Here is a 12,159-nt window from a genome sequence, read left to right as displayed (position 1 = left end):
CTCCAGTGTGGAGGAGTCACTGTGGAAGCTATGGGGCCTTCGAGGGAGTGAGACGGGCACTGAGGAGACAGCACAGGACAGCAGAGGGACAGAGAGGACAGACAAGGGGAGAGGAGAGCAGGACAGAGGGAAAGGAATGAGACCAAACGCACAGAAAGTTGCTACCAAACTGCAGACTGGAAGGTATTTTTCAACCTGGACCCTATTTTCATATTTGTTTATGTATAACTAAGTCATGTGAGCAGACATTTTTGAAATTGGTGCAATATTGAGTCTAAATGTGTTCGTTATGCTCAGAAGTTTTGATGGAGCAAAAATTAGTTAAAACATTGTTAACATCGTTTTTCTTTTTCATTTGAAACCATGTTGGCAGCACGCGCGCCACAGAGCTTTTGATGCAGGCTGTTCCAGTTGCAGGTCAACTTGTCACGGAAGCGGCAGCTGGAAAAAGAAATCCTCGTCCAATTGACTCACGTGAGCATAGACGCCTGGCCAATCCCAGCGTTTGACTGCTGCGTAGGCCGGCACAGGTCGTGGTTTTGCCGGAGCCGCGGTGGGATTCCATAATAACGCGTCAATACTGCACCAATTTAAGGTTTAAAAATACGAAATTCTCTTTTAAAAGTCAGATATTTGCCAGTCAACCCATATCAGTCTAACCCTAAAAGGAAATCACTCATACCTGTATTAGGGATGCACCGATATATCGGCCGTACATCGGTATCTCCCGATATTCGCTTTGTTGACTGCCATCGGCCTATCAGCAAATTAGTTGACATTCACCGATGGCATGGGCCGATGTTTATGTGTTGTGAGTATGTAGTTGTATAGCAGGCTAAAAAGGCTTTTGAAACAGTAATTTGTCACAAAAAGAATATTTATCATGTGAAAGAAATTCATATGATTGAATTTGTATTCATTCAAAGATAGTGTGATGAAGGGCTGAAAGACGTTAAAGCAGTTAAGTTACTTCTTTATAATGAGGATTTCTTTGTTTCCCTGTCACAAAAGGGGGAATAAATAAAAAAAAATCAAAATAAACAAACAAAAAACATCTGTGTCGGCCATATTGTCGGTATCACTCAGAATTTCATAATCGGTGCATCCCTAAACTGTATTGTTAGATATGGCGACAACAAGCTTTCCCCCAAAACTATTCTACATTTTCATGACACATCAGATGGGGATCTTTAAACACAGTCACATTGTGCCCAGGCACCGGGCCTCAGAGCAGTCCATTCAGCTGGACCAGGCACCGGGCCTCAGAGCAGTCCATTCAGCTGGACCAGGCACCGGGCCTCAGAGCAGTCCATTCAGCTGGACCAGGCACCGGGCCTCAGAGCAGTCCATTCAGCTGGACCAGGCACCGGGCCTCAGAGCAGTCCATTCAGCTGGACTTCACTTCCTTAGATGGCCCTGACAGGATGTGGACAACAGCCAGAGGCTGCACTGGCAAACAGATTCACTGTGATGAGGGGCTGACGCTATGGGAACGGGCCAGTTTATCTCCTGAAATCTGGCAATAAACCTTGAATAGGTAGCGGTGGAGAAAATGTGACCGGGCCTGGTGTTTTGGGTAACAAGTAGGCCAAGGTCATTTTTCAGTTTTTTTACAGATTATTGAAAGTGCAGATTGTAAGCTTTCAAAATGATGTGTCATACATTGATATCTGAAAATAGTCTAATCTAGAAAATAAGATATGCTTAGTTGACAGTGACACTCCTACAAGCAACATTCAGAAAAAAACACCCTGAAAGTTGGTGAACAAGCTGGGTTTGGTTTGTATTTAGTGATCGTAAAACGGTTTGTTTGTTGTATTCTGACATCTAAACTTGCATAATATGATTTGATTAAGAGCTTTTTATCTTGATTTGTGCAATTTCAGGGTTGCCTACTTGTTCGCCAGACCATGTCACAAATGGTTGTGCTGGGCCAGGGTACCTCAGCAATCAATCAATGTTTTTCTGCCCCTTGCTGTGGCTGCACTATCACAGCAGCAGGGGGCGCCTCAGGCCAATGAAAGCTGATGTGGACACTATTGCATTAAGTCTACATCACGGATTTGTCTTCCCTTAACTCCAAGACAACAGATGTCTGTCTCCTCTTTGTAATCACATTGACCTCTTTGGAGGAAAGAGCCAGAACCATAACAGTCTATGGACTGACTGGACTGATCACTTCCAAATAATTATACTGACTCTAAGCAAGGTCATCACATCACATCACATCACATCACATCACATCACATCACATCACATCGACCTTTTGGTGGACACACCTTACAGTACTAAAAAAAATGTTCTCCACGCATCTTCCAGCAAAATGCAGCTGAATCAGGTGCTTCTCAGTTTGAGGAGAGCAAACTTCCAGGAAACAAAGAAGGTTCTGGAGCACACTGATCAGATTTGCAGCTTTTATTGGTGCAAACAGGTGACCAATGTTTCAACACTACTGTGTCTTCATCAGAGTCAAAATGGACAAAGACATGAAGTAACCGGGAGCCTTACAGTACTCCGAGTGTATCCATATTATTCAACACAAGTGACCCCAGTGGGAATCAAACCTCTAACTCTAACAGTGATATTGCCCTGCTCAACTCACTTCATTACAGGAACACATGATCAACACAGAGGTTCTCAACCTGGGGGAAGTGGATTATTTTGGGGGCGTCGTCTCCTCCATCGCAGACCGTGGCACAGTGACAGGTGCTTGGCCAAGCTAACTACTGCAATAAAGTGGCTGAATATGGAGCGGTGGCTTCTCAAAACAGTCTTGTCAGCTCAAGATGCAGATCACCTAAAAGTAATGTTACACACTGTCAACTGAAAAAGGTAAGGTACCGCGGACCGGCGGTTCCGACAGATTCCCTGGCCTCCAACAAGCATCGGAAATATCAGTCTAAAGCTCAATTTATGCTTTGTCTGCCGACACTTTTGAAACGGTCGCCGACAGAAATGAGGACTTGAGTCGACACTTTCAAGTGTCGGCGAGCAGTGTCTGCTACCTGGTGAAATGTCTAGTGTCGCTGACTACGTCATAGTATCGCGCAAGTCTGATTGGCTATATAGATAGAGGGTCGTGGCTCAAAAGGGTTGAGAACCACTTAACTACAGGAGCTGCAGTCTGCTGCACCTAATATATGAATGTGCATTTGCTTATAGAGTAAATGAAGGTGTAAAGCAAAGATTAAATGTTTAGCTGCATGGACACTGAGGGTACATCTTAATTAGTAGAGACCACTAAGGGACCATGAACCAAAACATTGTGATGTTTTCACCTTCTGTAGTCAATGAGTGAACCAAAATCTATTTCTTCTGCCCCAAGTAACAGTAGCTGACAGTAGCTAATATTAGCTAGCCTACATGAAGAGAAACATCTAGCAAAATTAGAAACAAACACACGTATGTTATCGAGCACAATTTGTGACGATCATGTTTGTTATGCTTTATTTTACAGTGTTTTCTTGTTATTTGTTCCTGTGGTTTGTTTCCTTTCTGCCAGTCTCTGGCACGGCTGTTCACAATACTCAATCAACCAACCTGATTCCCATATCTGATCACTTGCAAGCTACATGGACTCTGGTCTCCATTCAAGCCGTGCCAGCTCCCGTGGTATTGTGTCTCTAGCAAACTCTTTCCTCGTGATTTTCATCTTCTGTGTTTTTTGGATTCAAGTACTAATCTTGTTTGTCCAGGATTCCTGGCTTCCTGCCTGCCTGACAGCCCACACCCACACCCACTCATACTATTTTGTCAATAAATCCCTTCCGTTCTTTCAACCGCCACCTTTGCCAAGAGTCTGCATTTGAATTTCACCTGGGTTCATAAGAACAGTTAGAGACATTTTACACTATTATAGGCTTTTTTACAAAAGACTTTACACCTTGGGGTGGAAGTACGTCTTGTGGTAGCTTATGTCTACATTGGAACTATTTTGGTTGGTGTACCTGTCAAAGTTTTAGTCATGTGTAAACTCAGAATGAGAATTTGTTCATGTTCAAACTAGCCATTGTTTGAACTTGCATTTAACTGGTGCAACAGGCCGCTTATGATCATAACTGGATGCATCCAACATTCCAGGCAACCAGAGTGGTTTTTACTAAGAGTGGACAAATCCACAACAAATGTCTCATAAAATGGTCAAAGTCCATAGAGACAAGAGAGACAACATCATCAACAGTACCTGATCCGGCAGCAGGCTGGAAAATTTTGGGCAGCGCGGGCGGGTGGGCCCGCGTAAAGGCTGGAACTGAGTAGGCATAGGGGGAGGGTCGAGCCTGCTGGGTGGGGCCGGGGGCCCGGGCTCGAGGTCGGGAGAAAGAGGGCGGGGCAGAGGGGTCTGGGGGCTCGGGGAGAGGAGGGCGAGATGGGACGGAGATGGTGGAGGCACAGCTACTCCAGTCCATCTCTGTGGTTACTGGGTGACAGACCAGAGATGGGGGCAGGAACGAGATGGGAGGTGACAGGGAAGGAGTGCAAAAGTAGAGAAAAACAATGAATGGTTAGTGAGAATGATAGCAAAGTGAAAGTGACAGAAAGGAAATGGGAATTAATATGTGATTTTGGAGAAAGATTGAGTCAACACGGTTCTCATTTAGCCAGGCCATCAAATACTGACGCTTTTGGGTTGGCGGATGGTCTGGCGCACCAGCGCAAAGCGACCTGGGAAAATGAGAACTGTGTTGACTCAATTTTTCTCCAAAATCACATACAAACAGATCACAGACAAATCACAGACAAAATGAAAGTTAAAGGAACACATCAACATTTTGGGAGATTTGCCTATTTGCCAGATTCCGGATAGTAAGAACTTCTCTGTGCGTGCAGTAGAAAGGTAGCGATGCGCCCCTCCTGCTAGTTAGCTTAGCATAATGACTGGTAGCCCTGTTAAGTCACCAAATACACATTCAAACAGCGCCAAACGCTCTTATGTACTCTACTCTTATGTACATGTGACTCGTGCATTCACCATGTTATGAAATAATCACGTAAAATTATGAGACATTGTAATTTAGTCAGTATCAAGGACTACCAGTCATTGTGCTAAGCTAACTAGCAGGAGGGGGCGCATCGCTACTTTTCTACTGCACGCACAGAGAAGAGAAGGGCATCTTTAAAATGTGGAATTGGCTTTTTGCAGTAATGTTGGAGAGGACACAGGCAGAGAAAGCAGGAGTGAGGAGAGCAGGCGAGGGGAAATGAGTACACATATAGGTTGGGATGGGCAGTGATGGTGCTCAGATACTTCAAAGCAATCTTCACTACCACAAATGATTTAATGTGTGGGCCGAAATGTATTCTTAGTGCAGCTTTAACGTCAATTCAATTACATGGGTTGAGAAAACATTATACACAATCCTTGGTGTTAGCTCAAGCTAAAAACCAGGCTGTAAAGGGCCTGAAAAGTAGCCATTTTGGAGATGGATAATTTTCACTGTGAATTTTGATATTGCATAAATATCGTATTCCCTCATTTCAAACTGTGATTAATACAACTGCTTCTTGTTTCCTCAATTTAGTTCTGAGGGGAGAATCTGATACTGTGCAACATAATGAAAAACGATCATTGGTAACCACGATAGTGTGTGGGCATGTCGAGTTTCTATGGCCAACATTGAGGTAATAGCACATGAATGACATGATTTCAAATAAATGTCATGAATGCTGAAAATGAAATGCTATGCAATGGGGAGGGACTTGGGGGTATGAGCCAATTAGGACCATTCAGGAAGAGGGGAGAGCAAATCAGGAGACAGGAAATTACCTGTGGGGCCTGATTCGGCGACAGGCCTCCAAGCCAAATCATGTATCCTTGTGGTAGAAAGGACAGTAGCTTTGAGAGAAAAGAGCGGAAGGTGAAGTGAGAAAGGAAACTGGAGATAAAATTGCAAAAAAAAATAAAGAAAAGAGGAAGCAGCAGTTTTGAAAAAACAGAACTAAAAACACAGTTCATAGAGAAATAGGAAGGTGAAAGTAGGGCTGGGAGACATGGACCAAAAATCATATCTCTGTATTTTTACGGCTGAATGGCGATACACGACAATATATCTCTATTTTCTAAGCCACATGTGAGATGTTGAGAACTTTTATTGAACTGTGATCAAAATAAAATGCAAAGACAGGGTTTCCTCTCTTGTTCCTATACGAGGGATCAGCGTTGGTAAACAAACGGCTTACTGGGGACAACTTTATAATGGGACCCTATGGAGCCAGCCTTGAGTGTCTCACTCTAGCAGGCTGTGCTTTTTCTTACTGAATTCACTTCATTTTTACAGACTGCAACAGTATACACACACTTGACCCGTCTGACCAGTCTGACCAGTAGGGGTGGGGGAAAAAATCGATTCACCTAAGTATCGCGATTTTTAATGTCACGATTTTTTGGATCGATCTTTTATTCCAGAATCGATAATCGCAAATCAAAAAAAAAAAAAAAAAAATTTTTTTTTTTTTTTTTTTTTGGGTGCTTGCAGTCAGGCCACTCACTGAACAGCAGGCCAGGCGCCGCCTACTGGTTTACTAGTGGTTTTATTACTTTATTAGTTAGTCTGAAGTAATAATTACACTTCAGGGTTAAAGTGGGTGCATCTCATTGTAAAATTGGACTTCAAACGGCCCAAATCTGGCTTCAAACGGCCCAAATTTCACGCGCGTTGGCCCATATCGGCCTGGCCTGCTTGGTATCTAATGCCCGGCCTGAATTATGATCCCAGTCCGCCCCTGTTTTTAACTATATCGCCCAGCCCTACTCATGATATATAATATACAGTCTCTAGTGTATGATTCAACTTTTCCCATGTTCTAATCTAGTGTAAAAAAGCAAACAAACTGAAAAAGAAAAGAAAAAAATAAACAAAAATCGCAATAAATCGTAATATCGAATCGCAATAATCGTAGAATCGCAATACTTAAGAATCGCAATATAAATCGAATCGGCACCCAAGAATCGTGATAGTATCGAATCGGGAGATAAGTGAATCGCCACAGCCCTACTGACCAGTGGCGGTTGTAAGAAGTTGGTCCTCAGGCACTTCACTGCAGCAGCCCATCACTCCTGACCTGACCATGGAGGAGGATGAGCCAGGGTCTAAGATGATATCTACTCTCATATCACAATATCAATTCGATATAATATGGATTATTGCCCAGCCTTAGGTGAAAGGTGACATCCTTGCCCGGCTCCCCATAGCTAAGAGTGGGCTGAGATAGGAGAGGGGAGGGGACGAGCCACGTGGCGGTGTTGCGCAACCATTTACCCAAGAATAACACACTAAAAATAGTGTCACACTTCAAATAACACGTACTCATGTACACGTTGTAACCTCATAGCATATTTATAAGGTATTCTTGTTACAATGTTTGTGGTCAAGTCTTCTTGCATGCTTAATTATTGAAGCTGTATGTGTGAGATGTGATGTAGTGAAATAAATATTGAGATCTTTAGGCTGGGGAAATACTAAAAGACTTCAAAATCCTGACTCATTTTCAAAATGTATTGCAGCAGCAGCAGCACACAAAACAACGTATTTCACAGATTTGTTTGTCTTGCAGTCGTAAATCAGTGAGGTGTGACACATTTAACCAGTCACTGACATTACACATTTAACCATACTGTAACTGACATGATCCTGCTGACTGATACGTCACTGACGTTACACATTTAAAGGAACACTCTGCCCATTTTCAACCAGCTTTGTATCATTTGAACATCAGTAGTATATCAGAAAACTGTAAACTGTTTTGAAGTCTGTCATTTAATTTGACAGTTATTGAGTGTTAAAGTGTGGACCAGTGACATCACTGGTCCACACTAACTCAAATTAATAACTCATTAACTCAAATCAACTCTCAATAACTGTCAAACTAGATGAATGACTTCAAAACCATCATCTAGTTTGACAGTTATTGAGAGTTAATTTGAGTTAGTGTGGACCAGTGATGTCACTGGTCCACACTTTAACACTCAATAACTGTCAAATTAAATGACAGACTTCAAAACAATTTACAGTTTTCTGATATACTACTGATGTTCTAATGATACAAAGCTGGTTGAAAATGGGTGGAGTGTTCCTTTAACCATATAACTGACATGATCCTGCTGGCTGTTACGCCACTGACATCATTTGTTACCACGTCTCATTTCACAGGAACTTGTGCAATTTCCTGAGCATTAGCATGCACTGCAACACAAAGAAACAACTCACTTCACCTCACTTCACTGGAAACTGGGTTCTCATTGGCTAATTGGATCCTGCAGATGTTGGTAGGGCTGCACGATTATGGTCAAAATGATAATTACGGTTATTTTGATCAATATTGATCACGATTACTCTTTGACTTTGGGAACATCATACATTTATTGAAGTAAAAAAAAACACTGGATTTCTTTGAACGGTCATCTTTTATAGAAGAAGGTTTCAAAATAAAGTAAGCTGACGCTAGACGCTGAAGCTACACGCTGAAGCTACACGCACCACAGTGTGTTTGGGCTTTGGAGGAGGGGCGGAGTGCACCACTGTGATGGAAAGGGGTGCGCTGGATTTACAACACGAGACAAAACCAGAGCAACATTGCTAAACGGAACGCGGCACATTTTATCTCGATTTATTTGTTTTCATGATTGTGGGAAAGCCAACATTGTGGTCGCGATTACCATTTGATTAATTGTGCAGCCCTTGGGTTGTAAACAGTGTTGTGGTCATTACTCAAAGAAGTGATATATCACACATTACACATTACTTTAAAAAAAGTAATGCCTATTAGTCCTGGGAGCAAGTAATTCATTACACTCGTTACATTCATTTTGCGTTACTCCTAAACATCGCCTGAGATGCATTGTCAGTTAACAACATTAAACCGTACGCTACATATGCCCACATATCAGCACAAATGGAGCCAATAGCGAAAGTTCAGACAGAGACACCTTTAATTGTTTTGCGCTCACTCCTTCCCCTCTCTCCTTATTCCTCAGCCTTAGCGGGAAACTTTAAAAGCTGCTCTCTTCTCATACTCTGGCTGCTGTCATTTCAGTGCGATTGCTGCAACCCTCCTCCACCCCGTTCTCCTCCAGGTCTGAGATCTCCGGAAGCCCTTCTTAGTTCTTAGAGTTCCTCACCACCACCAGGTCTAGACTCCACGGGGAGGATATCCTATTCTACTCACGGCTTCACTACCCCCTTCATAAATTATGAAGGGGGTATATTAATAGTGATCATGTAGTGATCATGCCGGCGTCATCGTGATTAATAATCATGATGACATCAGCATGATGTCTCAACGTCGTGATGGAGTCTAATCGCCAAAGACTTTGAACATTTCATAATTATTAGACTTTCATAAGCATTGTTTATTCACAATGATTGTTCACATGTAAATAAATCATTCCTCATGTTAATAAATCCTTGTTCACTAAATAGTAGTGTCTCCTGGTTGAAATCTATCCTTATAAGGACGACATACACAAGATCTTTGTTTCTGAAAGACTGAGACGAGTCCAACTTTGGACGACTCGAGACGCCAAGATGTATTCTTCTCCCTGGGTCCAGCATACAGCGTCAGTCACTCCGCCATCAACACAACACAACAACTTCCATTGCCAGCCTTCATAGTATCCAGAAAATATCACAGCCTTCACCGTAGAAATAGCTTACATTTTCTAACTTCGACACCGATACCCAGGAAAACACAGAGACACAGTAAACACAATTCTGCCTGACCAATCAGTCGTCTGCAGTGTTTTCACGTCACCGTATGGTACCGGGTCCACAGCCCTGGACCCCCTGGAGGTGGTAACTAGAAATAGTACGACTCAACCCAGGTTGTCCCGGTTTTTGACCGGCGGAAAGCTACAAAGAAGCGAGTCGAGTCGGTCGGAGCCGCGCCAATACCTGCGGTGGAAATGGCCCAAAAGACATCTCACTCTCAGTCAGCTGTTGTGTTGCGCAATCGAGGGAACGAAAGCACGTGTGATGTTTTCTCTATAATCCTGCAGATTCACTTATGTAACGCAAGTAGCGACTTAAGTGTTTGATTAGTAACTGTAATGTGATTACTGGATTTAGGAACCGTAATGCCTTACTACGTTACTTTGTAACAACACTAGTTGTAAATGTCAAACATGGCAGCTCAGATCAGTCTGTTATTGAATCTGTTCACCGCTCACAATATCAGATAATGTTTGCCGACTATTTGTCTTGACCAGACAATGGGGATTTCCTATGGTATTAATCAGCTTGATAACTCTCTCCTGTGTTCCCAGTCTTACCAGTAACAACAGTAGCTTGTACCAGTCTTACCAGTCTTAGTGAAGCTGGCCCTCCGGTCGTCGCCCGCCTCCTCGTCGCTGTCGTTGAAATCGTCCAGGTTCCCGATGTCACTCTGCTTCAAACTCATCAGACTGGCCAAACTCTGCATGTCCTCGTCCCTGTGTGTGGCAGGAAGAGAAATCCTCTCAAAAGCAGAAGACGCAAGAAAGGAAACGATGGTGAAAATGGCCGATGTAGCATAATGATGATGTCGATTGAAGACATATTTACTGTCAAATTGATAACTGTTGCAATGGCTTCCATGGGCTGCAACTAACAAATTATTGAATGATTTTCATTGTCGACAGGGCTGCCACGATTATCGCATTATTACCACGTGAGATGACAGATGTGATTTGAAATAAATGCAATATTAGCTATTAAATAAAATTTAAATAAATTAAATTAAATCGTGTGGCCTATTTTTTTCCCACGTTATGGGATGGAAATTTCCACTCACCAATTGGCAGTTATCTGATCGGAGAAAGTGCTTTTATCTGCTGGCTATGAAAACATGGCTCTTGTGGCGAAGCCCAATGTTACTTCTCATAGATCACATACTGTAACAACTAGTGCAACTAGTTGTTACTGTATGTACAACTAGTTGTTATTGATAACAACTAGTGTAGTGCACACACAGCCCTTCACAATAAAGGTCCAACAACACCGACTTCAAAAAGGCCTTCACAATAAAAGTCCACTGCACTGCACTAGTTGTTATCAATATGTTGTTGGTGGGATGCAGACTTACGTGGCCTTGCCCTCTTTGAGGAAGACACAGGACAGGGTGAGTTTGAGCGTGGCTTCCACCACCTTCACAGACAGGGGTTTGAGCTTGAGCGTGAGGTCATACTGGGCCGTGGTGGCGCTGGCATACTTCTTCATATTGACGTCCACTGATGCCAACACCTTCCTCTGTCCCTTTGTCTCCTGACAAGTGCACAGCAGATGTTACCTCAGGCCTCAAGCCTTTCAAAGCTCACTTGAATTTGCACCTGGGAATGAGTACCCTAAGTAGATGCAATGAAAACATAAAGGATAAGACAGACACTTTAAACTCACATTTTCAATGACAAAAGTCCAATCCTTGTCTTCAAACTCCTCTGCTGTAGGTTCCTGTTGACACACAGATAATTGCAGGATGACTGAGCCTTGCCACAATACAAATGAATTCATACTATGGATGGACATTGTAAGTAAGTACTTTCAAGTATATTCCAATATTCTCTCATTATATAATGAATGAGTCCTCGGATAATTGCAAAAAATATATAACAAAAAGAAAAATAATTAATGTAAGTGATCTGTGTCCTATTGGAAACACACAAGCGGAACCAAAGTTTGGCTATATTAGCTTGCTTTATACTCGCTGTGCCGTGAAGGGCGCGGGGGAGGAGCGAGGGCCGCAAGCGTCAAATGACGTCAATGTGTTGGGCGCAACCTCCGTAGGCCGCCCACCGCATACCTGAAGATTTTTCTCACAGCGCGACCTCCGCACGGCTTCTCTCCAAACATGGCCACTGAGCCCTGAACACTGAGCTGTGTTTTCACCACATTTCTTGATCCATGTGGTAGGCTAAACTTTGATTTGCAACTGTTCGTTTTTAGTCATTTCACCAAGTAAATGTGTTGTGTTGAAATGAGAGCATGATTGAGAGAGATTAAAAGCAGCACAGAGTAGGCTATCAGGGCTGAGAACTGAAACGGCTATTCAGTAAAAACAAGTTTGGTGATTCCTTCATGTGCTGATGTGCGGTCGTTTGAGAGTGAAAGTGCACTCAGTACTGCACATAGTAGCGTTTCATTGTGACTTTTCATGGGCTGTTCTCACTACCTACCATTGTACAATGTTTGT

At 42.9% G+C, this 12,159-nt stretch overlaps 1 protein-coding gene across 3 annotated transcripts in view; it reads right to left on the bottom strand.

Annotated features, from left to right (window-relative positions):
• The window catches only part of ehbp1l1a (EH domain binding protein 1-like 1a), a 59,232-nt gene that overhangs the window by 38,127 nt on the left and 8,946 nt on the right, over positions 1 to 12,159 (bottom strand). For 2 of the 3 annotated variants that reach the window (XM_083640282.1, XM_083640283.1), the window contains exons 4-6: positions 11,367 to 11,420; positions 11,056 to 11,234; positions 10,296 to 10,423 (exon numbers count right to left, since the gene is read on the bottom strand). In XM_083640282.1, the coding sequence (XP_083496408.1) occupies positions 10,296 to 10,423; positions 11,056 to 11,234; positions 11,367 to 11,420 (361 nt within the window). The remainder of the gene's footprint in view (positions 1 to 10,295; positions 10,424 to 11,055; positions 11,235 to 11,366; positions 11,421 to 12,159) is intronic. The other variant, XM_083640284.1, reaches the window with a different exon arrangement.

The sequence above is a fragment of the Poromitra crassiceps genome (genome assembly GCF_964638095.1).
Source record: "Poromitra crassiceps genome assembly, chromosome: 7".
Lineage (NCBI taxonomy): Eukaryota > Metazoa > Chordata > Actinopteri > Beryciformes > Melamphaidae > Poromitra > Poromitra crassiceps.
Note: the sequence above shows the minus strand (reverse complement) of the source record. Positions and strands in the feature narration are given on the sequence as shown.